Source organism: Ovis canadensis, chromosome 20, assembly GCF_042477335.2.
Source record: "Ovis canadensis isolate MfBH-ARS-UI-01 breed Bighorn chromosome 20, ARS-UI_OviCan_v2, whole genome shotgun sequence".
Lineage (NCBI taxonomy): Eukaryota > Metazoa > Chordata > Mammalia > Artiodactyla > Bovidae > Ovis > Ovis canadensis.
Window position 1 is genome coordinate 25,170,646 of NC_091264.1, and position 26,455 is coordinate 25,197,100.

Consider the following 26,455-nt stretch of genomic DNA (forward strand, 5'->3'; position numbering starts at 1 on the left):
AAAATGCACAGTCTTGGAGTCCCTCTGGGACCCATCTAATCAAACTCGCTGTTCATTTTTAAGCGCCCAAGGTGCTTCTTCTGCACGTAAAAGTTTGAGAACTACTAGAAGTGTCTGGGTGGAAAAACCTCAACCTTAATTCAGGGCTAATATTTACCTTTGAGACAGATTTCGTCAGCATTCCGAAGAGTAAGTGTATGTCCTTGAGCAGATGGGACTGCAACGGCTTTCTGGCTGGAATCTTTCTCTTTTTTATGCAAGTACTTCTTGGAAATTGGGGGTTTTCCGCCGAGCAGGTGCTCAGCTGCTGGTGATTACCCACCGTTTAAAGGTCTTTTGGCTCTTTTCCCAGACACCCGATTGATTTGTCACTGTCTCTTTCCAACAGGGAGCCAAGCACTTGCCCCGCCGACCACGATGGGGCGCGCGCGGCCTGTGTCGTCTGCTTCTCCGCTCCTTCCCGGGTCCGCCTTCGCGCGCTAAAGGAGAGCAATCCCTGGGAGTTCCTGCCTCTAGGGGCCAGCTGTTGCTCTCTTCTCGCGAGAATTACTTCTCCCAAGCTCTCCCTTCATCAACCCCCCTCCCGCGGGCAGGTTCCATATTGGGTAAAATCTCGGCTCGAGGAGAGGTCCGGGAGCTGTTCTCGCGAGAGCACGGCGGGAGGCTCCTGTTCGCTGGCTCTGGGAAAGGCGACCACTGGAAGCTCCGCGGGCGCTGCAGCTGGAGCTGTGACCCCGCCGCGCAGCCGGGAGTCGGCTGGGTGTGGAGAGAGCGCAGGGAGAGCTGGGCGGGGCGCCAGCCCAGGGGCCCGGAGCGTGCCCCGGCCCTTCGCAGTGCTTCCCCCGCCGTCGGTGAGGCGCGTCCAGCCGCTGCGGCTGACAGGGGCCGCGCGCGCGCGCGCGCGGGCTTCTTCAGGGTCGCCGCAGCCGCACCTGCGCGGGCGGCCAGCGCAGGGGTCCCCGCCCGGCCGGGCGGGCTACGAGGTCAGGGGAAGCGGGTGCGGGTGCAGGCGGGGCCCTGCAAGGGCCACCTCCTCGCCCCGCGGCCACCGCTGGAAGATGTCTCAGGAGAGGCCCACGTTCTACCGGCAGGAGCTGAACAAGACCATCTGGGAGGTGCCCGAGCGTTACCAGAACCTGTCCCCGGTGGGCTCCGGCGCCTATGGCTCCGTGTGGTGAGTGTCACCGGGCCGGGGGCCTCGCTGGGCCGGGTGTCTCCGTATGCCCCGGCGTCAGGCCTGCCCCCACGGCTCAGCAATGCACCCAGCGGCAGGAATTTTCCTTGGGGGGAGGGCATCCCAGCCCTCTTCGACCCCTGTCCTGCACTCCCTGTCCCCCTTGCACCCCCACCCTGCACGCCCACGTAGATGGTCAGCTGTGTGTAGGACGCAGGTCCGCTGTGGGCGGTGGGTGATGGTGTTGGCGGTGGGTGATGGTGTTGGAGCCGGGCCCTGACTCGCACCCTGCGCGTTCCCTTGGGGGTGGGGGTGGGGGCGGTGCTGCTACGGGGGCAGGAACAGGGGTCCCTCTTCGGAGGTCTCTCCCTGCTGGCATCGAGCAGAAGGACTCTCTCGAGATGTGCCTGCCCTCGGAGCAGACAAGCCCGGGAAGCTGCCCGGAGAAGCAGAAGGGCAAAGCTCGACTGCGGTCATCTGAACAAAACTGAGGACGAAGGGCGTTGAGTTCGGGCTTTTTTGCAAACCTCTGTCGAAATTGCATTTTGAGAAGGGTTCTTTTTGAATTCGCACTTGAATTAGCAGCTATCCAGGGAGCTTAAAATACCGACTTTATCTCGGTGAGCCCTGTGCCAGCTTGAGTGGTGTGTTTCCGATTCAGTTGAAAGCGTATTTCCTTTTCGCAGAGTGGGGGGTGGTGGTAGTGCCTGCAGCTTGAGAAGCTGGCGGCCTCGCTGATTAGTCACATACCACTGCTCATTTAAGTATTGTTTGACAAAACGATTTTCTCCTTTGGAGCAAGTGAGGTTCAGATCCGTTGGACGCCCTCAAGATCAAAAAGTTATTAACAATGCTGCGATGTATTATAAATATTTTTTAATCGTGATAATTCTTGTGAAACACTGTGTTTTTAAAGTCCTTTAGAGGGTTTGCAGAGAACTTAATCTGCACTTACGGCCTGAGAGGTACATAATGGTTTTCATGGGATATGGAATATATAGCAAAAGAAGGAAGAGACACTTTTCAGCTTTAATTCACACTATGAATGTCTTTTAAATGAAACGCTACTGTAAAATTTCCAGACTCAGTTCACTAACTTTTCTAACTTCTAAGGTTTTATACACTGTATTTTAGATTTTGTGTAATTTGAGAGCTGACCTGAAGCTAATTCATGTAATTCCTGTGCATGCATTATTTGCAAAGAGGTCTACAAAATTAGTTTGTTTCGGGGCAGGTTCCAGGCTTTTAGACTTGGTAATCTTTGAATATAATTCCTGTGTTTCTTAAAGCCCCAGCATGAATTTCCTGTTTGGTAGAATCTTCTGGGTAATTGAGATTGTGCAATTGTGTCCAGCAACAGATCATATTGCGTTTTCTAGTTCAGGCTGCTTGAGTGATGTCGCTGATGGCCCTATGCTTGACATCTTTTTTCCATTTTTATAGCGTGCTGTTGATTCGATAATTTTCGAAGATGTTTGGATCATTGCTGCTTTAATAGCTCACTTGTTTACGGCCAGTTTTCATTCTGGAATTGACACATTAATTTTTGTGGTACTGAATTTTTGTTTCCTATCATTGTTGTTTAAACTTTAGTGGAGTGATACGGCTCAACTGTGGGGAGTTAGTGAACTGCTTGCAAGGTTTCCCTACAGTTGATGTGAGTAACTCAGCCCTGGCACTGGAGATCCAGTGAAGTGCTGATAAAACATGAACTCCACATTTTTTAGTGCTTTATTTTTCTGGTTTATAGAAGCCATCAAAACTGACACTTGGAAGTAATTTTGTTAAACAGGTTTTTAAAAGTAGGTAGTACATTCACATTGTATAAAATGTAAAAGGCATAGAAAGACAGTGAAAAGTTTCCATTCTCTTTGTCCAGTTGGACTAGTTCTTTTCTCAAGAGACCACCCCTGTTAAGTTTCTTGTGTGTCTTTCTGTGGAGGCAGTTCTGCTAAGGTTGTTTAAGGTGTAACCTATAACATATTGGTGGAGAAAAATAACCAATATTATGTGACAGTTGACCGTAAACAAGTATAGTTGATTTTGGATTGAAAATATCAGAATTTACATTCACATGTGTTATCTCATTCAGAGTAGTTATTTCAAGTTGTTCTTTCAGTCAGCAGCTTTTAGGTGTGGCAGAAAAAAAAAATGTTTTTTAAACTTCTCTTAGAATCCACTTTGGAGCCTGTGTTATTTTTCACTCTCTTCATTTTTTTTTTAGAGCAGATTTGATTTTAGGAAATTAGATTGAATCCAAATCATTTAGAGAATTTGGGCTCAAGTCTGGTGAAAAAGATTAGGCAGCCAGGCTGGTGATACTGTTTGAGGTCAAATAGGAGTTGTAACCGTAAAGTAATGACACAGAATTTCCTGTGGGACTTGTAGAACTGGATTGAAGTCTGTTCCAAAAAAGAATCTCTGAAAGTATTTCAAGGAATGCAACATCACTGAAATAATGTGTCAGTTTCCTAATTTGATTGCTCTGAAGTGTGATACACTTTGATGTGTTAACTTTAAAAATTAAATAATAAGCCAATTTTCAGTGTTTTCATTTGTACTAAGTATCTAGTAACGCAAGTGTGATAACTAATCGTGAATGAAAGATCAAGAAATCAAAATAGAACTTTGAGTATTAGAGTTTTACAAACATGCCTTTCCTTCTTAAGGGGTAAAGGGAACTAAACTAAAGCTTGCAGCTTTAAGGAACTTGGTGCGCTGTCAGTGAGGGGAAATGAAGCAAAATTGTTCAAGAGTACGGTGTTGCAAAGCATTGATTTTGTGGTTTAGGGACGAAAGGGGCGGGGGAGGATCTTTGTGGTGAGTTTAAGGAAATATAAACAGGAACTTAAATGCCCTTCCTCTGGTGTATGCGTTTTCCAGACTCTTGCCTTTGATTATAGGAGGTGCGGCAGTGGTAACCATAAAACAGGTAAGAGATCAGAATTATTCTTAAACCATATTGAATCACTTATTAAGTAATATTTATTGAGCACCAACTATGGACCAGCAGCTTAGCACGCACACATCTTTAGGGGCGTCCCAGGTGGTGCTAGTGGTAAGGAACCCACCCGCCTGCCAGTGCAAGAGACACAAGTTTGATCCCTGGGTGGGGAAGAGCCTGTGGAGGAAGAAATGGTAAACCACTCCAGTATTCTTGCCTGGAGACTCCCCATGGACAGAGGAGCCTGGTGGGCCTCAGTCCATAGGGTTGCAAAGAGTCGGACATGCCTAAAATGACTTCACACACTCATGGACCAGATAGCAGGCTAGGTTTCTTGAGCTAGACTGTTAAACAAGACAAAGACAGTTCATTCCCTGGTAGGTGTATAGTGTGATGTGAATAATAACTGCATTTTATGGATTGCTTTCTATGTTCTGGGCATTGTTCTGTGCTGTTTATATTTATCATCAGTATATAAAGTATATACCAAAACTTTGGTAAAAGAATGGCAAAATTTACTAAGAGGTCAAATTCAACATCCAAAATGCTTTGTGAAAATAAATGTAGTAAAGATAAGTGAAGCTAAGTTTTTTAGTATTAATAGCCACTCATCATTTTAAATCTTGGGGAAAAAAAAAAAGAGCCAGGGCACAAATAAATAAAAGAATGTCATTATAGAGTGTGCAGAGGTGACTTTCCTGACTCTTAATCAGTGAAAGGGGTATATGTGTGTGTACTAGTTGCTTAGTCGTGTCTGACTCTTTGCAACCCCATAAACTGTAGCCCACCAGGCCCCTCCGTCCATAGGATTCTCCAGGTAAGAACACTGGAGTGGGTTGCCATTTCCTTCTCCAAAAGGAACTATAGAAAGAAAGAAAAAGTGAAGTCACTCAGTTGTGTCCGACTCTTAGCGATCCCATGGACTGTAGCCTACCAGGCTCCTCCATCCATGAAATTTTCCAGGCAAGAGTACTGGAGTGAGAGGGGTAGTCTTTTATTTTTCTAGTGGTGATAGTAAGCCCTTGCTGATCTTTCTTTGCATTTGCTCTTCTTTGTAAGCAAAAGCAAGGTGATTGGCTGCATGTTACCAGTACCAACCAATAAATATTTAAACACAATGGCAAAATATTTGTATTATTGATATGTGAAGACTTTTAAGAAAGAGTTCGTTTAAGTTGGCTATAAAGTCATTGTTTGTCAGATTCCCATTTTCCACAGGCTCCCATTTGAAAATAAGGGTATCCTGAACCTCTCGCGTTTCAGTTCTGCCAGTTTAATTCCTTGCTACTGAGGACTACTCTGCCTTTGATTTCCCTCTGCTTTAGCCTCAAAGATCTATTAATATCTCACTTTAGTATTAACAAGCATTCTTATGGGATTTTATACTTTATAATATATTTGCATTCAAAGCATTATTCAGTTTTCACTAGCTCTGTGAAGGCTAGTATTAACCTAGGTTTATAGATGAGGGTCTGGTATACAGTACTACTTTGGATTTGGTTCTGTGATTTTAGTACTTCAGAATTCTCCTTTCCTATGCTTTAGGCTGCTAAGATTGTCTTGGTGGCACCTTCTCTGGTGCTGTTTGCCTCTCCCCACCCTCCTTTTGAGAAGAAAGGAGTTGCTGGATCGTTTGAAATAGTAGAGCTATGACTAACCAATCCCACCAGTGTAAGCCTTTCTAACCTGAGGTAATGACTGATTAAAGTCACATCTCTGCCTCAGAATTGATAGACCAGTTCCCAAAGAACTGTCAGTGCAAATAATTAATTCCTGAATTTATGAATCCCTTTGGTTTGAAATTCTTCTGTGCACATTTTGGAAAGTTGAGACTATCTGTACATGTTTCTGTTATGTAAGTATAGGATATAAATAGAAATAACCGCTTCTCTAGGCCTTTGAAAATATCTTGGATTTTTGCTCTTTCCTGTGAAATTTGGTATTGATTTTTTCCTATCCTAGAGGTATAATTACTGTAGAGCTCAAAAAAAAAAAAAACAAACAAAAAAGCACACCTTGTTATGAAGTGGGTTCCCTTGGCTCTGAAACCTAGAAATCTTTTCATGGTTGTCATGTACTTGGAGGTGATTCATGTGTTTCTTCAGGACAAATGAAAACAGAACCTCTAAACCTGAAGTTTTTGTTAGTTTGTTTAAGTAAATGAAGCTTTTAGTATTAGAAGTAGTTGTCTTTGCATGGTGTTTCCATAAAGTTAGTACGCGTGCGTTAAGATTGTATAAAGTCAACCGAACGCCCAGCATTTCAGCCTTTAAATGATTTGTTCTAGGGAGGGAAGCAGGTGGTGGTTTGTAGGTTCTGCACTTTCGACAGTGGGTCCTGGGTTCTGACTTACTTGGCCCCCAGGCTGAATGTTGGCGAGAAAAAGGTACAGAAGAGAAAGGAGTCCAGAATGACGCCTGAGTTTTGGCCTTGGACAGATGGATAGGTCTCAACTTTGGGGTCTTACAGGGTGTATGGTCATGGAGTTACAGACAGAGGAGGATGGGTTCATGCTCATCTCCCTGAGGATAGGACTCTTGTGTGTTATACTGATACTTATATACCTGTTGTGTGTGGTGGTGGTGGGGGTCACTTTTTAGGTGCTGGAGATGGAGTGTGAGCAAAACATGAAAAGTTCTGCCTGTAAGAGCCTATAGGCTAAGGGGAAGGGGAACAGAGGTAGACAGTAAATAAGTAATTAAGATTTATAGCACGCCAGGTGATAAGCACTACGGGGAAAATAAAGTAAGGAAAAGGGAGGGAGGGGGTGCTGGGATGGCTGTTGCACCTTTAGGCGGGGTAGGCTGGGTAGGCCTCGGTGGTGGACTGACAGCTGAGCAAAGACCTGAAGGAAGTGATGGACACTGGTTGGACTTGAGTGAGAAGGAAGAACATCCCATGCTGAGGGATCACCACATGCAAAGGCCCTATTCTCCGAGCTCACTCTGCACTGGGGTCCCTGCTTTTTAATTTCTGTTTCTTACCCATTCAGAGGTGCTAATCGTACTTTAGGGCATAGTGGAGGAGTCGGATGAATTGGTGCGCAGCTGTGACCCATGCTCCTTCCAGAAGGCTCAGTGTCCCTGAGCCAGTGCTTTCGGTGGGCCCTAGAAATTCAGGGTACTCTGGTCCAGCTCTTTAAATAACATGTGAAGCTTACTTCACTTTTCAGGTTTCTGTTGCCAAAAGGAAGGGAGCAAAGAGATTAGCTCTAGACTTCTGGTGACAAAAGAAGATTAGCCTGCTGGCAGGTTGAATGTTTTCTAACTTGTTTGGGCTTCTAGGTTTTTTCTTGCTATTGGGTTATTTTTAAAAAGTCATTTTTACCTTTTTTCAGCTCTTAAGATCTCATTTATTTTCTGTTTTATTTGGCTGTGTATCTACTTTACATTCCTCTGCCTTTCCCCTATTACAATAATTTTAGTAGCTGTTGGATTATTATTACCTGTTAACAGTGTGTTGGCTCTGAGCCCCCAGTGAACTTCTCCGTTAACTTGAATAAATCTTATGGATTGAAACACATGTGGCCTCATTAAAAACCCGTAGGATTTATTTATTTTCTTTTCTGCCTTTACAGATAAAAGTTTGCTTCTCTTATGAAAGCCATTCCCCTTTTACTGCTCTATCATCTAGTTGCAGAAAATAAGTATTCCTAAACACAGATTCCCATGACAACATAACAAAAAGGTAATAGAACAAATGTTTATTTTGTCTAAGCCTGCTGTCTGAGTAACTTTATACCCTGAGCATGTTGGCTCCTGTTGCTTTGAATGATGTTACAGATTTCCTTGTTTTCCTCAAAACCTTCTCTTAGGCCTTGGTGACATTGTCACTGTGCCTGAGACACAAAGGAAGATGCATGAGTGTGTGTGGCTTACTGTCAGTCTACCCACAAGTATGCGCCTGTTGCTTTCCCAAGCTTAAGGGCCAGAGTATAGGCATCACATGTCATTATACCACCCACCCCCCCAAAAAAAATCATGAAAAAAGCCACACCAATTTCTTCTTTGCTTTCTTAACTTCATTAATTTAGCTTAGCCAGTGCTAAAGCACTGTTGGAGGTGTTTTGTTTATAAAGATTGAAAAAAAAAAACCAAAAAAGCAGAAGGGGTTCTTGCTTTTAAAAACGGCAGTCTAGAAGGGGCTTATTTTGGAAGTCCTTTGTAGCTTTTCTTTTCTGCATTCTTTCAGCTTTAGTTGCCATCTCAAATCTACTTTTCTATTTCTAATGTTTATCTTGAAATCTTTTAGATTTTTCAGTGTCTCTCTTGAATCTAGTGACATACTGGTAACTTTTGTACATCAAGGGCAACTTTGTTGCAAGGGTATGTGTTTGAAATCTCTGTCAGAGAGACCTTTCCATCTGATTCAGAACTAGAAAGTGATGACATCAGCATGGGCCCACAAGAGGTCAGAACTTCTTCTTTTGATCTCCCGAGGGCTCAGGGAGGCTGTGTCTTAGGGGAAGAAAGGGACAATGAGGGTAAGAGTCCTCTACACACTCAGGTGCATGCGTGCTCAGTCATTCAGGCGTGTCCAACTCTTTGTGACCCCATAGACTGCAGCCCACCAGGCTTCTCCGTCCTTGGGATTTTCCTGGCAAGAATACTGGAGTAGGTTGCCATTTCCTTCTCCAGGGTCTAGTTGCTTCCTGCAGCTCTGTAATTCCACATGGGGTAGTGTCTCTGACCTTCTCACCCGTAAATTGTTTGCTGTTGTTCGGTCGCTAAGTCGTGTCCAACTCTTTGCAACCCCATGGACTGCAGCACACCAGGCTCCCCTCTCCTCCACTATTTCCCAGAGTTTGCTCAAATTCATGTCCATTAAGTTGGTGATGCTGTCTAACCATCTCATCCTACGCCACCCCCTTCTCCTTTTACCTTCAATCTTTCCTAGCATCAGGATCTTTTCCAGTGTGTTGGCTCTTTGCACCAGGTGGCCGAAGTATTGGAGCCTCAGCTTCAGCATCAGTCCTTCCAATGAATACTCAGGGTTGATTTCTTCAGGATGGACTGGTTGGATCTCCTTGCTGTCCAAGGGACTCTCAAGAGTCTTCTCCAGCACTACAGTTTGAAAGCATCAGTTCTTTAGCACTCAGCCTTCTTTATGGGCCAGCTCTCACATCTGCACATGACTCCTGGGAAAATGATAACTTTGACTTTATGGACCTTTGTTGACAAAGTGATCTCGCTGCTTTTTAATACACTGTTTAGGTTTATCTTAGCTTTCCTACCAGAGAGCAAGCATCTTTTAATTTCACAGCTGCAGTCACCGTCCACACTGATTTTGGAGCCCAAGAAAATAAAATCTGTCACTGCTTCCTCTTTTTCTCTTTCTATTTGCCATGAAGTGATGGGACCAGATGCGATGCCCCAGGTCTGTCGGTGACACTTAAGTTGAAGTGTCTGGTTTATGCAGTATTTTCTGAACTCTTCATTCTTATATTTCCTTATCCTTGTGGTAAATATAACTTTATTCTTATAAATAATTGCTTTATGCTTAACATACCTAGTAGCAATTTCTTTTTCCCTTCTTCTGTCAAATCCCTCATATAGGACTGTTAGGTAGCTGGAACCTTCTTGAACTTAGACTTTTGAATAATCAGTTTCTATTTATGTTTTCTTCTCTGGGCTACCACGTGCTGGTGAAAATCTTAGTTATCTTTCTCATTTGTTATAGTAAAATATGACTCCTCAATGATCTTAGTATTAAATTGAAGTGAAATATTGGTGTTAGTATCTTATATTGCTAGAAGTTTAATAATTTCCTCACCTGACATTACATGTTTGACTTGCTTCAGTTTCTGATTCCTAGGTTAGTGTCCTAGATGCCTTATGCTTTGAATCATCTACTTTGAAATTAGCAGTCTCAATAAATTAAATGATATTGATGCCATCACTTCATGGCAAATAGATGGGGAAACAGTGGCTGACTTTATTTTTCTGGGCTCCAAAATCACTGCAGATGGTGACTGCAGCCATGAAATTCAAAGATGCTTACTCCTCGGAAGGAAAGTTATAACCAACCTAGACAGCATATTAAAAAGCAGAGACATCACTTTGTCAACAAAGGTCCGTCTAGTCAAGGCTATGGTTTTTCCAGTGATCAGGCATGGATGTGAGAGTTGGGCTATAAAGAAAGCTGAGCGCCGAAGAATTGATGCTTTTGAACTGTGGTGTTGGAGAAGACTCTTGAGAGTCCCTTGGACTGCAAGGAGATCCAACCAGTCCATCCTAAAGGAAATCAGTCCTGGGTGTTCATTGGAAGGACTGATGTTGAAGCTGAAACTCCAATACTTTGGCCACCTGATGCGAAGAGCTGACTCATTTGAAAAAACCCCTGATGCTGGGAAAGATTGAAGGCAGGAGGAGAAGGGGACGACAGAGGATGAGATGGTTGGATGGCATCACCGACTCAATGGACATGGGTTTGGGTGGACTCTGGGAGTTGGTGATGGACAGGGCGGCCTGGAGTGCTGCGATTCATGGGGTCTCAAAGAGTCGGACACGACTGAGCAACTGAACTGATGCAAAAGGGTAAAAAATAACAAGTTAAGAGAATAGACGATAACTATTATGAGCATCTATCAAGCTGTGTTTACATTCCCAAATATATTGTAATACTAGGATTACTTATCCTGTTGACATCTTGGGTCGATATTTTTTTTGTTGTTGTGGGGACTGTCTTGTGCATTGTAGGGTATTTAACAACATCCCTGTATCCCTACCCACTAGAAGCCAGTTGGAACCCCCGGTGGGACAACCAAAAATGTTTCTAGACATTGCCACATTTTAATCTGGGGGCAAAATCACCTTTGATTGAGAACTGTTTATAAACCCTGTATGTTTGGATTGATTGGCCCTGAGTGGAAACTTGATAGGGTGAGTTGAATTTTCCACCTACGAAAGGAAACACTATATTTTCTGTGCATATTCCTTTTGAATTCATTGTCCAGTAAGGCTCAAAAATGGCCTTGTTCATATACGTGTACATCCAAGTTTATAGTTCCAAACCTATGTCAAGAATGTCTAGCCCTTTGGATTTCAAGGCTATTGAAAAGTAATGTTTCATGCCTCCCCCTGATTATTTTTCTACGTATTTCTTGAGGACAGCCTCTGAGATATTAACTACCTTAGAATTAGACTCAGGTTATAAACTTGTATGGTTCAGCCTTAGGTATGTGGAGCGGATACTTGAAGGAAGCTTTTCATTAACACTGTTGAATGACAGTGGCCATGAAAATTACAGTCAGGAAATGAGCCAGTTTCCTAAAGATTTCTGTAACTCTAGGTTTTAAGGCAGCATAATTTTGGAAGTTTGAAATATATATATTTTTGTATTTATGTTATAGGTTTGTTATTAGTGAAAAAAATCTGTTCGGCATTCATCTGACAGTGTTAAATGGCTTCCAGTGTATGAAAGAAACAGATATAAACAGATCAGTGAATATGTTATATATATATATATATATATATATATATATATATATATATGGCTTCCCAGGTGGCACAGATGGTAAAGTGTCTTCCTCCAATGCAGAAGAATCAGGTTCAATCCCTGCGTCGGGAAGATGCCCTGGAGAAGGAAATGGCAACCCACTCCAGTAATCTTGACTGGAAAATTCCATGGATGGAGGAGCCTGGTAGGCTACAGTCCATAGGGTCGCAAAGAGTCGGACATGACTGAGCGACTTCACTTTATTATGTTCACTAATGTGTTGTATCTGCTTCTTTTATACACTGGAAGGTAGGGGTGTGTGTGTGTGTCCTCGTGTCTCAGTGGTGTGGGTGGGTGTGGGTGTCTTTCCTGGTGTGTGTGTGTGTGTGTGTCCCCTGGTGTCTCAGTGGTGTGGGTGGGTGTGGGTGTCTTTCCTGGTGTGTGTGTGTCCTGGTGTCTCAGTGGTGTGGGTGGGTGTGGGTGTCTTTCCTGGTGTGTGTGTGTCCTGGTGTCTCAGTGGTGTGGGTGGGTGTGGGTGTCTTTCTTCGTGTCTCAGTGGTGTGTCTGTGTGTGTCTTCCTGGTGTCTCAGTGGTGTGTGTGTGTCTGTGTGTATGGCTTGGTGTCTCGGGGGGGGGGGGGTGTGGTGTGTGTGTGTGTGTGTCTGTCTGTCTGTCTGTCTGTCTGTCTCAGTGGTAAAGAATTTGCCTGCCAATGCCGTGGAGCAACTAAGCCCATGTGCCGCAACTACTGAGCCGGTGCTCTGGAGCCTGGAAGCTGTAAATACTCAGCCCGTGTGCTGCAGCTTCTGAAGCTCTTGCACCACAACTAGAGAGTAGCCCCCACCTGCTGCAACTGGAGAAAAAGCCCGAGCAGTGAACATCCAGCACAGACAAATACACAAACGAATACGATTTTTTTCAAGTCTTGATATATACAGAAATTTGGAGGTCCAGTGGGCTGTAGTAGCTAGAATGTTTCATGGAGGAAGAAGGATTTGAGGATTATTTTGAAGGATGGGTAGTATTTGGAACATTTCTAGAAAGGGAACATTTTTAGGTGACAGGAGAAAAAAACGTAACTAAGAAAATTAGATATGAGATGGACTAGCCTGACAGGAGGAATATCTCAGATAGGGTGAACCCACTTCTGGTTTTCATTCTGCTTGTGCTTCAGAATCACTTGTGGAGCCTTTAAACATACAGGTGCTTGGGTCCTACCTCCAGAAATAATGGGGGGGGGGGTAGGACTAAAGCAATTGTATTTTTCTGGGCAGGGGAGAGTTAGCTATAGTTTCTTGAACTGTAAAGTAGGAGGGGGAGTATTTTAAAATTGATCTGATTGGAGTGTTACAGAATGGATTGCAGGAAGCAAATATGTTGCTTTGTAAAAGTCTTTAGTAATTTATGTGCCTTTCTGTTCAACCTCACTCCCCAGTTGGACTTCTTAATTCCTTGAGGTCAGGATCTTTGGCATTTATTTACTAATCTGGCATTATGTTCTTAAGGATAAACAGATAAATACATTATAGCTTCTGCTCTCCTTTAAAGTCTAAATTGGGAAACAAATATATAAGTAATACCTTGGTTTTTTTCAGTTCAGTCTCTAAAGAATTGGCTATATTGCTGATTGTAGTAACTCTTAGATTCTGTTAACTGCTGAGTAAATGTGCATTTTAACTTGTAGAAATGATATTTTAGTTTTCTATAACATAATAACAAATGATCAATGATTTGAACCTTTGATTATGTTTTAATAACTGCTCTATCTTACTGTTACTTCAGAAATATACTCAACCTCAAATTTCAGAGTAAGAGATCTAAAAATACATATTGAAAATTTGCTATGTGATAAACCCCATGCTGGAAGCTGATCGTGAAACTCTTATATAGTAACACATTCATATCCATTTGGAACATTTACTACCTATCTTTTATTGTTCATAAAGTTATAGTTCATACATAATTATCTTATGTGAGTCTCAAAACAGCACTGTAAGATAAGCAGGGCTAGTGACACCCCCATTTTATTGACTTGGAAGCAGACTCATAGACGCTTTGACAACGATCATCTGCTAGGAAGTTCCAAAACCAAAACTAGAACTGAGATCTTTTTACTACTAGTTTACTTTTCTCTAAATCAGACTGCCTGTGTTTATGCTTAGCAGAATTTTTTGAGATCAAACCATTGAAAGACTACAGAGGCCATTCACTGAGATGCAAACATAGCTTTGTTAAGTGGAACTTTGATGATTTTTTTTCTGGAACAATAAAAAGTATTTACATGGTATTAGCAAAAGTAAGCAGGGTGTTTTCCAGTATTTTGATTTAAAAAATCAAGTTGCTAAGTGTAACGATGTAAAAATATTTGATACTCCTGTTCCAAAGGAGTGGTACTTAAATCTTCTCCCCTTGTGTGAAGGCGGTTATTTAGTGACTCACATTTCTAAAGTATAGAATATGGTAGAAATGATGGAGTGTGACTTCTGAGGGTAGGTCATAAAAGACATTGTGACTCCTGCCTTGGTCTTCCTTTGAGGATCATCTGCTCTGGGGCAGTTTCTCAACCTCAGTACTATTGGTAGTTCAGTTCAGTGCAGTTCAGTCGCTCAGTCGTGTCCGACTCTTTGCGACCCCATGAATCGCAGCACGCCAGGCCTCCCTGTCCATCACCAACTCCCGAAGTTCACTCAGACTCACGTCCATCGAGTCCGTGATGCCATCCAGCCATCTCATCCTCTGTTGTCCCCTTCTCCTCCTGCCCCCAATCCCTCCCAGCATCAGTCTTTTCCAATGAGTCAACTCTTCGCATGAGGTGGCCAAAGTACTGGAGTTTCATCCTTAGCATCATTCCTTCCAAAGAAATCCCAGGGCTGATCTCCTTTAGGATGGACTGGTTGGATCTCCTTGCAGTCCAAGGGACTCTCAAGAGTCTTCTCCAACACCACAGTTCAAAAGCATCGATTCTTCGGCGCTCAGCCTTCTTCACAGTCCAACTCTCACATCCATACATGACCACAGGAAAAACCATAGCCTTGACTAGACGGACCTTTGTTGACAAAGTGATGTCTCTGATTTTTAATATGTTGTGTAGGTTGGTCATAACTTTCCTTCCAAGGAGTAAGCGTCTTTTAATTTATTGGTATTTGGGGGTCAGATAATTCTTTGTTGTGAAGGATATGTAACAGTATCCCTGGCTTCTACCCTCTAGATTCTAATAGCATCCCCCTCTCATCCCCACCAGACACCCCCGGTTGTCTTAAACACTGAGATGTCTCCTGAGGGACCTCTATTGAGAACCACTGCTTTTAGGGAAGCCAGCTGCTCTGTTGAGAAGACACTGGAGCAGCCCTGTGGAGAGGTCCACATTGCAAAGAACTAAGGCCTGCTAGTACTAAGGGAACCGTGTTGAGAGTGGTTAACTCCAGCCTCAGTCAAGCCGTCAGATGGTTCTTTCAGTGGCCAGCATCTTGACAGCAGCTGCAGGACGGACCATGAGCCAGAACTACCTCACTGAGCTGCTCTTGAATTCCTGACTCACAGAAACTGAAATACTAATCTTGTTTAAGCCACCAAAATTTGGGATAGTTTATTATCTAGTGATGGGTAATTAACACTCTTAAGTGTTACTGTAAAAATATGTATTTAATATGAGAGTCACAGGAATAGCAAAACCTGAAAGTTGTGAAGTCATGTTAATGCCTGGTATGTGCATTGCTAGTCGTGTTCATAGCATATATTTGTAGGGTGTTTTTCTGGATGTGAAACCTATGAACACTATTATTGCAAAAGGCTTTTAATTGTAGAAGCAAGGCAAAGTTGATTGATGGTAATACTTAATAGTCACAATGTAACATATGATGTCTATTTAATATTTCAGATTTTCTGGAAAGGAGATAAAATTATTTAGTGACAACTTATAAAACACGTATTATTGAAACTTTCAAACATGTAAAAGTAGAGAAGATACATACCCGTGGTGGCAACATGCTAACAAGACTTTGGAAAATAATTCCCAATAAAAGAAGTGAAATAATCCATGTATAATATTTTTGCGTTCAATGTGGGATAACTATTGCAGATATATACTTCACATTTGCAGTGAGAGATTTATGTTAATTGACACCACAGAGCTTTTAAAGCTTCAGTGAAGAAATATCTTATAGAATTACTCTTTTTCAAATGGAACTTTCAGCAAATGAAGATGAAGTACCTTTTAATCGCAAATGGTTTGGGATTTTTAGATTGCATGCCTAAGTGAATTTCTGTGTAATTTGAATGTTAGTTTTCATCAGCCTGGTGAAGAATCCACCTACAATGCTGGAGACCCAGGTTTGACCCCTGGGTTGGGAAGAGCCTCTAGAGAAGAGAGAGGCTACCCGCCCCAGTATTCTGGCCTGAGAATCCCATGGACTGTATAGTCCTTGGGGTCACAGAGAGTCGGACACGACTGAGCGACTTTCACTTCACTTCCCTTCTGTTCATCAGCCTAGTAGAAACTGAAGCAGTTGCTAAAAAATTTTTGTTCCAATATTTAGAAGCTTTTGCAGAAGGAATTGAACCAGATTAGAAATGGCAAGTATTAGGATATATGTTGCCATTCCCTGAGTGCCAGCCCCATGGCTAATGTCCCTAATAAATCCTGTCAGATGTTTTCCTGTCTGAGTGAGATTTTCTTGAAAATACTGCATTTGCCTAAAAGTTTTTGAACTCTAAAGTCTGCAAGGCAAAGTAAATGATCATTCATACAAGTTTTTCCCATTCTGGGCTATGTATCTATTGATAAGATTTTTCATATGTCATTTGTGTTTTAAGTCTCTGAGAGGAAGTTTTTGGAAACCAAAAAGCTGGAGATTGGTCATATTGCACGTACTTGTAACAGCTGTATTAATAACATCTGATTTTCTCCTAATCAATCTGAAAGTGTAATTGTAAGAAGCTGAAGTCCATTGAAAAATACTATATATAGTGCAAGTAGATCATTTTGTGATTTATTTTAAAAATCAGAGTGTTAGGAAGACATTAAAACAAGATATTTGAGAGTATATACTAAGAGAGAGCTGACAGTGTTTCAGTTGTTAAATTTTTAAAGTCAGTTTTAAATCCCTTGCTATTCTCAAGAATATTTTTTGAAATTCTCAAATGAAAAACTTCAGTTTTTGCACGAAGTAGCCTTTAGTTTCATGACATTGTTTCCAAAATGGAGAGGCAGAGCATAAGCATCAAAAGTACAGTGATGCTCGCACACTTGTCTGAATTTAGAAGAAAGAACAAGTAGATTTCTGTAGTAGAGAGAGTGAAGTCGCTCAGTGGTGTCCGACTCTGCGACCCCATGGACTAGCCTGCCAGGCTCCTCTGTCCATGGGATTTTCTGGGCAAGAACACTGGAGTGGGTTGCCATTTTCTTCTCCAGGGAAATCTTCCTGACCCAGGGATAGAACTTGGGTCTCCCTCATTGTAGGTAGACGCTTTATCGTCTGAGCCACCAAGGGATATGTGTATAGTGGAGAGAGATGTGTCAAAAAGAAATATTTCCAGTATGGTGTTTGTTGAAATTTGTGTCAAGTATAACAGGTAAAGAGAAAGTTCAAAGTTAGTCATCTGAATTACTTAGTTATTTAGAAGACACATTTTGAAAACTCATTAACCTGGATTCAGTTGGAAAAGAGCCTCAAATTATATGGAGATGTTATCTCTTAGCACATTATTTCTCCTCAAGTAGGTATTTTAATTAATTTAGTGTATTAATGAGAATTCATTAATTCAGCATGACTACAGATTTTAATTGGAGAAGGAAATGGCAACCCACTCCAGTATTCTTGCCTGGGAAATCCCATGGAGGGAGGAGGAGACTGGTGGCCCACAGTCCACGGGGTCGCAGAAGAGTCAGACACGACTTAGTGACGAAATAGCAACAGATTTTAATATATTTAAATATTTATCTTTACTTCCAAGAATGAGTAAAATTGTGTTGTCATCTTAACCACTGTTGAAAGTTCCTTTTTCCTTAACATCAATCAGGGATTGGAGAAGATGTCTGTGACCATTAGGAGAAATTGTTAAATCACTTATGGTTCTTCCCACAAATTACTCAGATACTTGGCAGCTGTTGCTTATTCTTCATTCTGTTGGGGAAAAACCAAATTGTTTTTTGAGAAAATCTTGGTACGGTTGTTTGTGCTCTCATGCCCTGTGGATGTGGGCAGTTGTCCTGCTTAGACAGCATCTCACCTTCTAGGAGGTTGTCTCTCTCCCTTTAAGAAGCAGTTGACTCAGCATATTGATCTGCCTTTGCCTTGTAATGCAGACACTCTTAAAGCCAGGTTTCAGTCATAGAGCATAAACACAGAGTTCCTATGTTTCTTTACCTATCAAGAGCTCAGTTGACTGAAGTCATCTTTGGAAGATTGTCTGAGGAATATGGAGCTTATTATTTATTTTTCTAGGAACACTTAAGATTTCTTCTTGCATTGAGTCTTGCATTGAGTCTGTCAGAGAGCAGTTGGGCATGCTGCTTTGTCCTCTCCTCCCTGCCTTTGCTCATGAACTGTGTTTTGACCTTATGAGACAGTCTCTGCTGATGGATACTCTTAAGTGAAGAACCATCTGAAACCCACTATTAGAATTGTGTAAGGCTGTAGATTAGGACATTGTTACCACATTATTCAGTGTCTCCTTCATAAACATACACAGGAGGAACTCTTCTCTGGTTTTATTACAGGAATAATTACGCCTCTCCTCAGTTCTCCAAGCACCTGGATTGTTTTTATTATATGGTTCCTATGATTCATGTCTTAACTGGTTGTATTCTCGTTGCAATGGCTTTAGTGGGCTCAGAGCCAAATTTGGGGCCCACCTCTAACGGGTATTTAGAGAGGACTTCATGATAAGCATTTGCACTAACCTCGCCCATACATTATTTCTTATTTATCTTGTTTATTTTCCCCTAATCATGTACTCTTATGTCAAATTGTTTATATATCATTCTAGACTACTTTAAATCCCTTGTAAAATAAAACAGGGTATATGTAAGTAAATTTAGAAGTTAAAAAAAATTAGGATATTAATTAAGAATCTAGTAAGCCAAATTTTTTTTCAGAGAGGCGGAGGCTAGTATGAATGGATAACAAAACATTTAATTTTATTTAATGAATATTATTGTGTCTTAGGCAGTAGATTCATAGTCAACAGTAGATAAGTGACAATGACGTTTTCACAATATAGTAACGGTTTGTAATGAATTTTCTATTTCTCCCTTTAATTTTTTTTTACTGTAGCAATGCCTTTTTTATAAAGTGTGAATTAATTTTAGGACTTTATGACTTTACAACTGGGGGGAAAACTTATTGAGCAATGTGTCCTGGACATTAGTTTGGAGAACCTGATCTTCATAAAGATAATTCCATTTTATGATGATGTTCATGAAAACATGGTTTTATTTGTAGTTACAGTTTTTAAAATGTGCTTAAGAGGAACCTTCCCAGCTATAATATGAGTAAGTATAATGATAAAGGCAAAGCCAGTTGGGGTTGTCCTTATCTCAGAAAGCTTGGCATACTGGAGAAAATAGTGAGCATTGAAATTAGATCTGAATTTGAATCCCACTGCAAATGAGTTATATACCCTTCAGTGAGTTGTTAATATTTACGACCATTAGTTTCTTATTTTGGAAGTAAATGATCTCCCGAAGTTATTAAAAGGATTAAATGAAATAATTCCCAAATAATATGTGGCATGATCAGCTATTCAATAATTTGGATTTCATCTCTCAATATTCAATTGATTTTTATCAGGTGATTTTTTAAAAAGTATTAGGAATTTCTTCTTTGGGTAATTACAGTGTTCAATTTAGGATGAAAAATGTGGTTTCCTCTTTCTTTGAATATTGCTTTGATTAGTGATAGAACAGGTTAGGTTAGAGCAAGTTAAATGCTTAAAGAAATGAAGGAAGGGATGGAACATGTATTTGCTTTAGCAGCTTTGGCCATGGGATTACTAACTAATAATCTGAGAGCAGTTTCTCTGAAGAATTCCTGTTTGTTCGCTTTTGTAGGTAAAATGTGTTTTAAAAAGTGAGAGTGTATGTCTTTTGAAGTAAAAAATTATTTGTTCTAAGGAAATCATGCAATTATGGAAGAAGCAATGTGAGTAAAGGTGTCTATTCTAGTAGTGTTTATATTATTAGTGTGTACGAGATAGCTATGCTGCTGCTGCTAAGTCGCCTCAGTCGTGTCCGACTCTGTGAGACCCCATAGATGGCAGCCCACCAGGCTCCCCTCTCCCTGGGATTCTCCAGGCAAGAGTACTGGAGTGAGGTGCCATCGCCTTCTCCGATGAAATAGCTATAATACCCATCAATAAGACAATGAGTAGATTGTGGTTCACGTATTTTTGAAATTATGGTAAATGATTGGTAAAATGGAAAATGGTTATAGCTTAGATAAAGGGGGTAAAACTTGTTTGCATACTTTGAGGATAGAGCTATAAGTATCATTTGAGGGAAATATAGTTGTCAGTAGTGGTTTTATGAAATTTAGAAAGCTTGCCTCTTTTTGTTTGTTTTAGGGTAACAGAAAAGCACGGACGACTTATGCTTCTAACTTTAGTAACAGCCTTATTAAAAGATACAAACTCACTTTTTAAAAAAGAGGATAGAAAAATGTATATTAAAAAGTAAAAGTGTTAAAATCTTGAGTAAATTAGATACTGCTTCTCTGCTTATGTGTATATACCTGAATGAGTTTACATTTTTCCCCTACGGATGGGATAATCCTTTACTTCTAAAACCTGTTCTCTTTCCCATCATCAGTATAACAAGAGTCATGTTAATGTCTGCAGTGTATGGTACATGTAATATATACCACAGTTTATAAACTCCTCTGTGTTGGATATTATGGTAGTTTGTAGTTTTGTTCTTATGAACAAGCTGCAATGAACATTTATGTATTTTGAATCCAACTTACATATTTATATTTTTATTGTTTGTTTTTTGTTACATATTTATATCTTTAAAACCAACTTATATATTTTTAAGCCCCACTTTTTAAAAAGGGTAATAGTTACACTATATTATTGGGCATTCTTTGCTTTCCGGTATGTTTCATCATCGCAGTAGTTTGATGGTGAAGTTCTGTGATGTCAGTGTGTACTATGTATACTATGTTTAATGTTTCTTTTGTATCCACAAAAAATCTCATGAAGGAGAAATTTCAGTAAATACCTAGGAAGTGATTTTTGGTAATTATGAGATACCACAGCATTGACTAGTGTTTCAGAGTCACAGGAAGTAGTATAACTTATAGAGATTAAAAACTTCCCCTTTATAAAGTAATATATATTGAGTAAAAGTTATTTCTTATGAAATACTTTTCACTAACATTATTGTAAATTCAATGTAAGATCACCGGGAAAACTTTTTCCATATGAGATGCAATTAATAATAGTAGGACACATTTTAGAAAAGAAACAGAGTCCATACAATTAGAATATATTTCAAGTGAACTGAACTGTTAGTTAAGTTGAACTTGCTTTTCTGTTACGGTATAGTGGCTAAAGAGTTCATGCTTGAAACTCACACATGGATTTGAATCCCAACTCTGCCATTTTCTGTCTGTGTAGGTACTTTAGTCAACCTCTCATCTGTAAAATGGAAATAATAATAATGTCTTCTTTAAAGTTGTGATGCAGGTGTTCATTCATGTAAAAATTAAAACTGGTGCCTAACAGTAATAAACACTCAATACAAATGTAAGCTTTTAACATTAATATCAATTTCTTGTTGAATGCTATTGAACTTATAAGAATTGAGGGCCAGATGATAAAGTTGAAGTTTTTTCTTTTATATTTCACTTTATATTTTCATTAAGCATTTATTCAGACTGGACCATGAGCCAGGCATTACTCTAAGTCTTATGTAATACAGAACTGAATAAAACAGAATACCCTTTCTGCCTGCAAGGTGCTTATGATGAGTGGAAAAGACAAACATCATTATGTCTAATATTTGAACTTTACCATGGACCAGGCCCTTTTCTAAACCTATTACAAAAGTTATCACAGTTAATCCTAACAAACATCCCACAGATGAGATGTAAACATTATCCTCATTTTATATATGAGGCTGAGAGAAATTAATTAACTTCCTCAAGGTTATATAGCTTCTAACTGGCAGAACTGGAATTAAAATTCAGGTAGTCTTAATACCAAAGCCCCAGTCTTTATTTAACCACTCTGCTGGATGGTAGGTAAACATATAGTAATAAATTGTGATTATTGAAGTTTGCAGGGTACTGATTAACCCTAGCCTTCCTTTTGCTGAATAGATACAGAAGTCAAATAGAGATACAAATAGAGATAAAAATATGTACTTTATTATTGAACAGCTGATGCGGAGAATGACCTGGACAGGCAGCTCAAACGGGCATCTTCTTTCTTCCCCAGTGAATTGAATTTGCAGGTCATCTAGAAACCTGTGGTATTGCTTGCTCCTGGAGGCACCAGCAGGCTGCCGAGCAGAGGAGAGGGAGAAAGCGCTCAGCCTACAGGGAGGCAGGCAAGACTTTGAGGTGGAGAGCTGAGGAGGACGGGTCACACAGGAGCAATGGCCATTTTCCCAGTCTCAGGAGAACCTGAGAGGGCTTCCGAGAGGAGTGTAACTTAGTTGGTACTTCCACGAAGGGAGAAGGTCCTGTTTGCTGGCTTTGTAGGAACAAGGGGAGCGGGAGAAGAAAGGGCCCCTGTCCCTTCACGTGGGGTAAGGAAGGGAACAAGGAGGCTGTTGTGGCAGAGCATGGCTGCTGGAGGGGTTACGATGACTTAGAAACGTCTCTTAGACACTTTTAAGGCAGGGCTTGAAGGATAAGGATTCCGCTGCGGCGGGGGGCGGGCAGTAGAGTTGAAAGTGGGGGAGAAGAGCATCTCAGGGCACAGGGACAGCCTGTGTGAGGAGTTTAAGGAACTGAAGGGAGTCAGCGTGTTCAGAACATGGTGAGGGGATGGAAGGAGTTGCATAGAACAAGCCGGAGTGGTTATTGGTGGTCAGGTGGCCTGGGCCTCGTAGGTTGTGACAGGAAATGTCCGTTTTATTTTATATGCCCAGGAAATTCCTTGAAGGATTCGAAGCAGGGGAGTGGTGTCATCTAATTTATATTTTTAGAAGGTTGTATTAGGTGGGGGTGGGGTGGAGAGCACATCGTGTGTGTCGTGCTCAGTTGTGTCTGACTGCGACCCCATGGTCCGTAGCCCACCAGGCTCCTCTGTCCATGGGACTTCCCAGGCAAGAATACTGGAGTGGATTGCCATTTCCTTCTCCAAGGGATCTTCCCGACCCAGGGATCAAAGGCACGCCTCTTGTGTCTCCTGCATTAGCTGGTGATTTTTTTTTTTTTTAAACCACTGAGTCACCTGGGAAGCTGGAGAGTACTTCAGAAGGGAGTAAAACAGGAGGCAGGGAGATGAGTATTAGAAGACAAACTGCTGATGAGTGTGACCTGGACTAGGATGGAAGCACTGAAAATGAAGAGAAGTTGAATTTGAGTTGTATCTTGGAGGTGGAAAACCACAAGACTTTCTGATGCATTTGGATGGGGCCAGGAGGCTGGAGGAAAAGGAGAAATGAAGGATGACACTTTAAATGTCTAGCTTGAGCAACTGAATGGAAAGTCTGTTTGTTTGAGATAAAGGAGGCAGGGAGAGGAACCTGGGTGTTCTGAACTTGGCGAAATTTAAGTTGTCCAGGAAGGTAGTCAGCTTCTGGGAAGAGACTTCAGTGGGAAACGTAGATTTGGGAGTTTTCAATATGTAGATGGCATTTAATTTACAGTCATGGGTATAGACGAGAACCCCAGGAGAACACAGAAGAGGGCCTGGTGCTGTGTGCTAACGAACTCCAGCATTCGGAGTTTGAGTAGAGGGACCGTAGAGGAGGAGCTACTGTGGAAGTCAGAGAAGACCAGGAGAGCGGCTTCCCTGGTGGGCCCGTGGCTGAGGCTTCACACTCCAGTTCGGGGGGCCTGTTCCTGGACAGGGAACTAGATCCCACATTCCATAACTAAGAGTTCTTAGGCCACAACTAAAGATCCCAGGTGCCCCAGCTAAGACCTGGTGCAGCCAAATAGATAAAACATAAGTATTTAAAAATTAATAAATAAATACTATAAAGAAAAAAACTGTAGAATGTGCTGACAGGGACCCTAGGTTGGAGTTGTTTAGAGAAAGGGAAAGTGTTAACCGTGTCAGTTGCTAATCCAGAAAAGGGGCCATTTGGTACTAGAGGTCATTAACGACCTGAGAAGGGAGGTTTCAGTCCAGTGGATTGAGGAAAGAAGGAAGCAGAGGAAATAGTGCTTCGCAAACCATCAGATGTGTGTGAATTACTTGGAGACCTTGTCAAAATGCGATTCTACTTTGGGGCCTGAGAATCTCCATTTCTAAAGACCCGCCAGATAATGCAATGCTGCTGGTCCCTGGAGTACCAGAGGTATAGATTAGTGGTCCTCAGAGTTCACTGTGTGTTAGAATTATGTGGTCAGCATGATAAAAAATAGGGTTCAGAGTTTCTGACTCAGTAGTTCTGGGATGTCACCTGAGCATTTGCATTTTTTATAAGTTCCTGGGTGACATTGGTGCTGCTGGTCTAGAAATCACACTTTGAGAACTGCTGGGGAATTTTAGCTGGGATGGGGAGGTTTCAAGGGAAACTTTTTGTTGGTTGAGAATGAGAAATAACCAGCACATACTTAACTGATGAGAATGATCCAGGTGAAGATGAGAGTAAAGAGAAAAAGGGGATGAAGGAGTGAATTCTTGAGAATATGAGGAGGATGGCACCAAGGCGTGTATTGAGGTCTTGGATTTTGTAAGGAAGGGAGGGTGTCCTTAGTCACAGAAAGAGAAAAAGCAGAGAAGATGGGTCCCAATGTAGAAGGGTGTGTAGGTAGATTTACTGGTAGACAGGTGGAGGTCCCTTCTGATGTTTTCTGTTTTCTCAGTGAAGACAAAGAGCAGCTCCTGAGGGAGGAGGGTGAGTGGAGGTTTGAGGAGAAAGATAGTGTCAGATGGAGTTTGAGTAGAAAAATGGACTTAGTAGAGAAGTGGCAGCACTGGGGGCCGTATTTGCGATTAAGATCAGAAATTAAGAACGAAACCATGCTGTACGTGCGTTCTTTTTTCTTCAACCACAGTTTTTGGATTCTCGACAGAGAGAGTAAATAGTTAAGATCATCCAAAGTTAGGGTTTGTCTGGGTGAGTATGTCAGAGAGGGTAGGGAGTTTTATAAGAGAATACAGTCTAAGGCAGGCGAGAAGGGAAATGAGGCGAGGGCTGAAGGATAGAAACAGTCAATGAATTGTTGTAGTCAGGATACAAATAAGCTAATAGGAGCAAAGTAAAAGGCATAGGAAGTTTGCGATGTCACTCACCATTTTGTGGGCAGGCAGCTTTTGGTGGTGATAGAGGCCCAGGGTGTGACCGCAGAGGTGGAGTTTGGATGACCTTGGACAGGGTGGAGTTTCCTGGAGAGGCCAGGAAACTGAGAGGCCAGGAAGTTGCCTGTACCCTCCACCTGGATGCTGAAGTTGCCAAGAATGATGACAGAAGTTGGGAGGGGAGAGAGACTTTGAGATAGGAACCAACTTTTCAGTGAGTGATGGAAAATTCCAAGTTAGTGGATAACAGCAACTGAGAGGGAAGGATGGTGGTGAGCAGGAGCTTTTGTAAATCAAGGGGAAAATTATGGCCTGGAAGGGGAAACAGCTGGCAAGGAGAACACCTACCCCACCTGCTAGCCGTGAGGCACCTGGGATACGAGAGAGTCCACTCTAAGGCATGGCTGTCAGAGGAGTAGTGCCTTCAAGGGACAGCCTAGCTCCAGTTAAAGCGAGGAGATGGAGGAAAAGTTCGGAAGTTGAAGACTTACTGGAGTTTATTACACACTGGGATTTGAAAGGCAGGGACATAGTGCAAGCGTTTGGGAGTGAAGGGAGGGGAACTTCTGGAGCCATTGCATAGTCAGAGAGTTTGGTGAGAGTAGATAATCAGAAAGTCTTGAATGTGCGGATTACAGATTGAGATAAACAGGAGAGTGAGACATGATGGAATTAGCCTGTACAGTCTCTAAAAATAGTTAAAATACACATCACGTTTCTTGCTGCAGCTGTCCTGTGTGGTCCAGCCTTTGCCTATGTCTCTGACCTTACTCTTTTCCAAGCTCCCCGTACTCCCTATGCTCTGCCCACACAGGCTGTTTCTCCTGTCATTCCAGCATGCCCTTGCTCTTCTGAGAGGCAGCATAGCAAAGTGGTGGTTAGCGTGAGCTCTGGGTCCAGACTTCCTGCACTGTTGCTTTCTAGATTTGTGATTGTGGGCAAGTTATTTAATCTCTCTGATCTTCAGTTTCCTTATCTGTAAGTGGGGGGAATGATAATAAAGACTCAGTAAACGTTAATAATATTTTTCTGCTTGAGGCTCTTTTCCCCTATATCTTTACACGTTTGCTACTTATCATTCACTTCCCTCGAGCTCAAATGTACTTCCTTCAACGTCATAGCTAATGTAGCCTAGCTCCACCAGCTTTCTGTCGCTCTTTATCCCATTATTCTGTTTTATTTAATCATAGCATTCATCACTATTTGAAATTTATTTTATTATTCTGCTCTTCCCCTCTCACCCTATTCCCTGAGGTCAGAGATATGTTAACTTATTCCTGACTGTTACCTGAGCTTCTAGAAAGTGACAAATACTTTGTATTTCATAAAGAAATTTTTATGCCAACTCACTGTCCTGAAAACATGATGGTTTCCAAGGTCTCTGATCAGGCAGCATTTGGTGGCAGAGAGACAGTGAGGCCTCGGCCAGGAGGCGGGCGGAATCCAGCTCTTTGTCCCAATCTGTTGGCTCGTCGAGA

The 26,455-nt window shown here is 41.8% G+C and overlaps 2 protein-coding genes across 12 annotated transcripts in view; one reads left to right on the top strand and one right to left on the bottom strand.

Moving 5' to 3' along the window:
- SLC26A8 (solute carrier family 26 member 8) overlaps positions 1-965 on the bottom strand; it is an 83,184-nt gene extending 82,219 nt beyond the window's left edge. For 10 of the 11 annotated variants that reach the window (XM_069564203.1, XM_069564186.1, XM_069564192.1 and 7 more), the window contains exon 1: positions 158-853. The gene's annotated coding sequence lies outside the window, so the exon portion shown is untranslated. Of the gene's footprint in view, positions 1-157 lie in introns of all 11 variants that reach the window. The other variant, XM_069564194.1, reaches the window with a different exon arrangement.
- Positions 1-26,455, top strand: part of MAPK14 (mitogen-activated protein kinase 14) — a 75,703-nt gene that overhangs the window by 2,226 nt on the left and 47,022 nt on the right. The window contains exon 3 of the mRNA XM_069564222.1: positions 389-1,174. Coding sequence (XP_069420323.1) covers positions 389-1,174 — 786 coding nt within the window. The remainder of the gene's footprint in view (positions 1-388; positions 1,175-26,455) is intronic.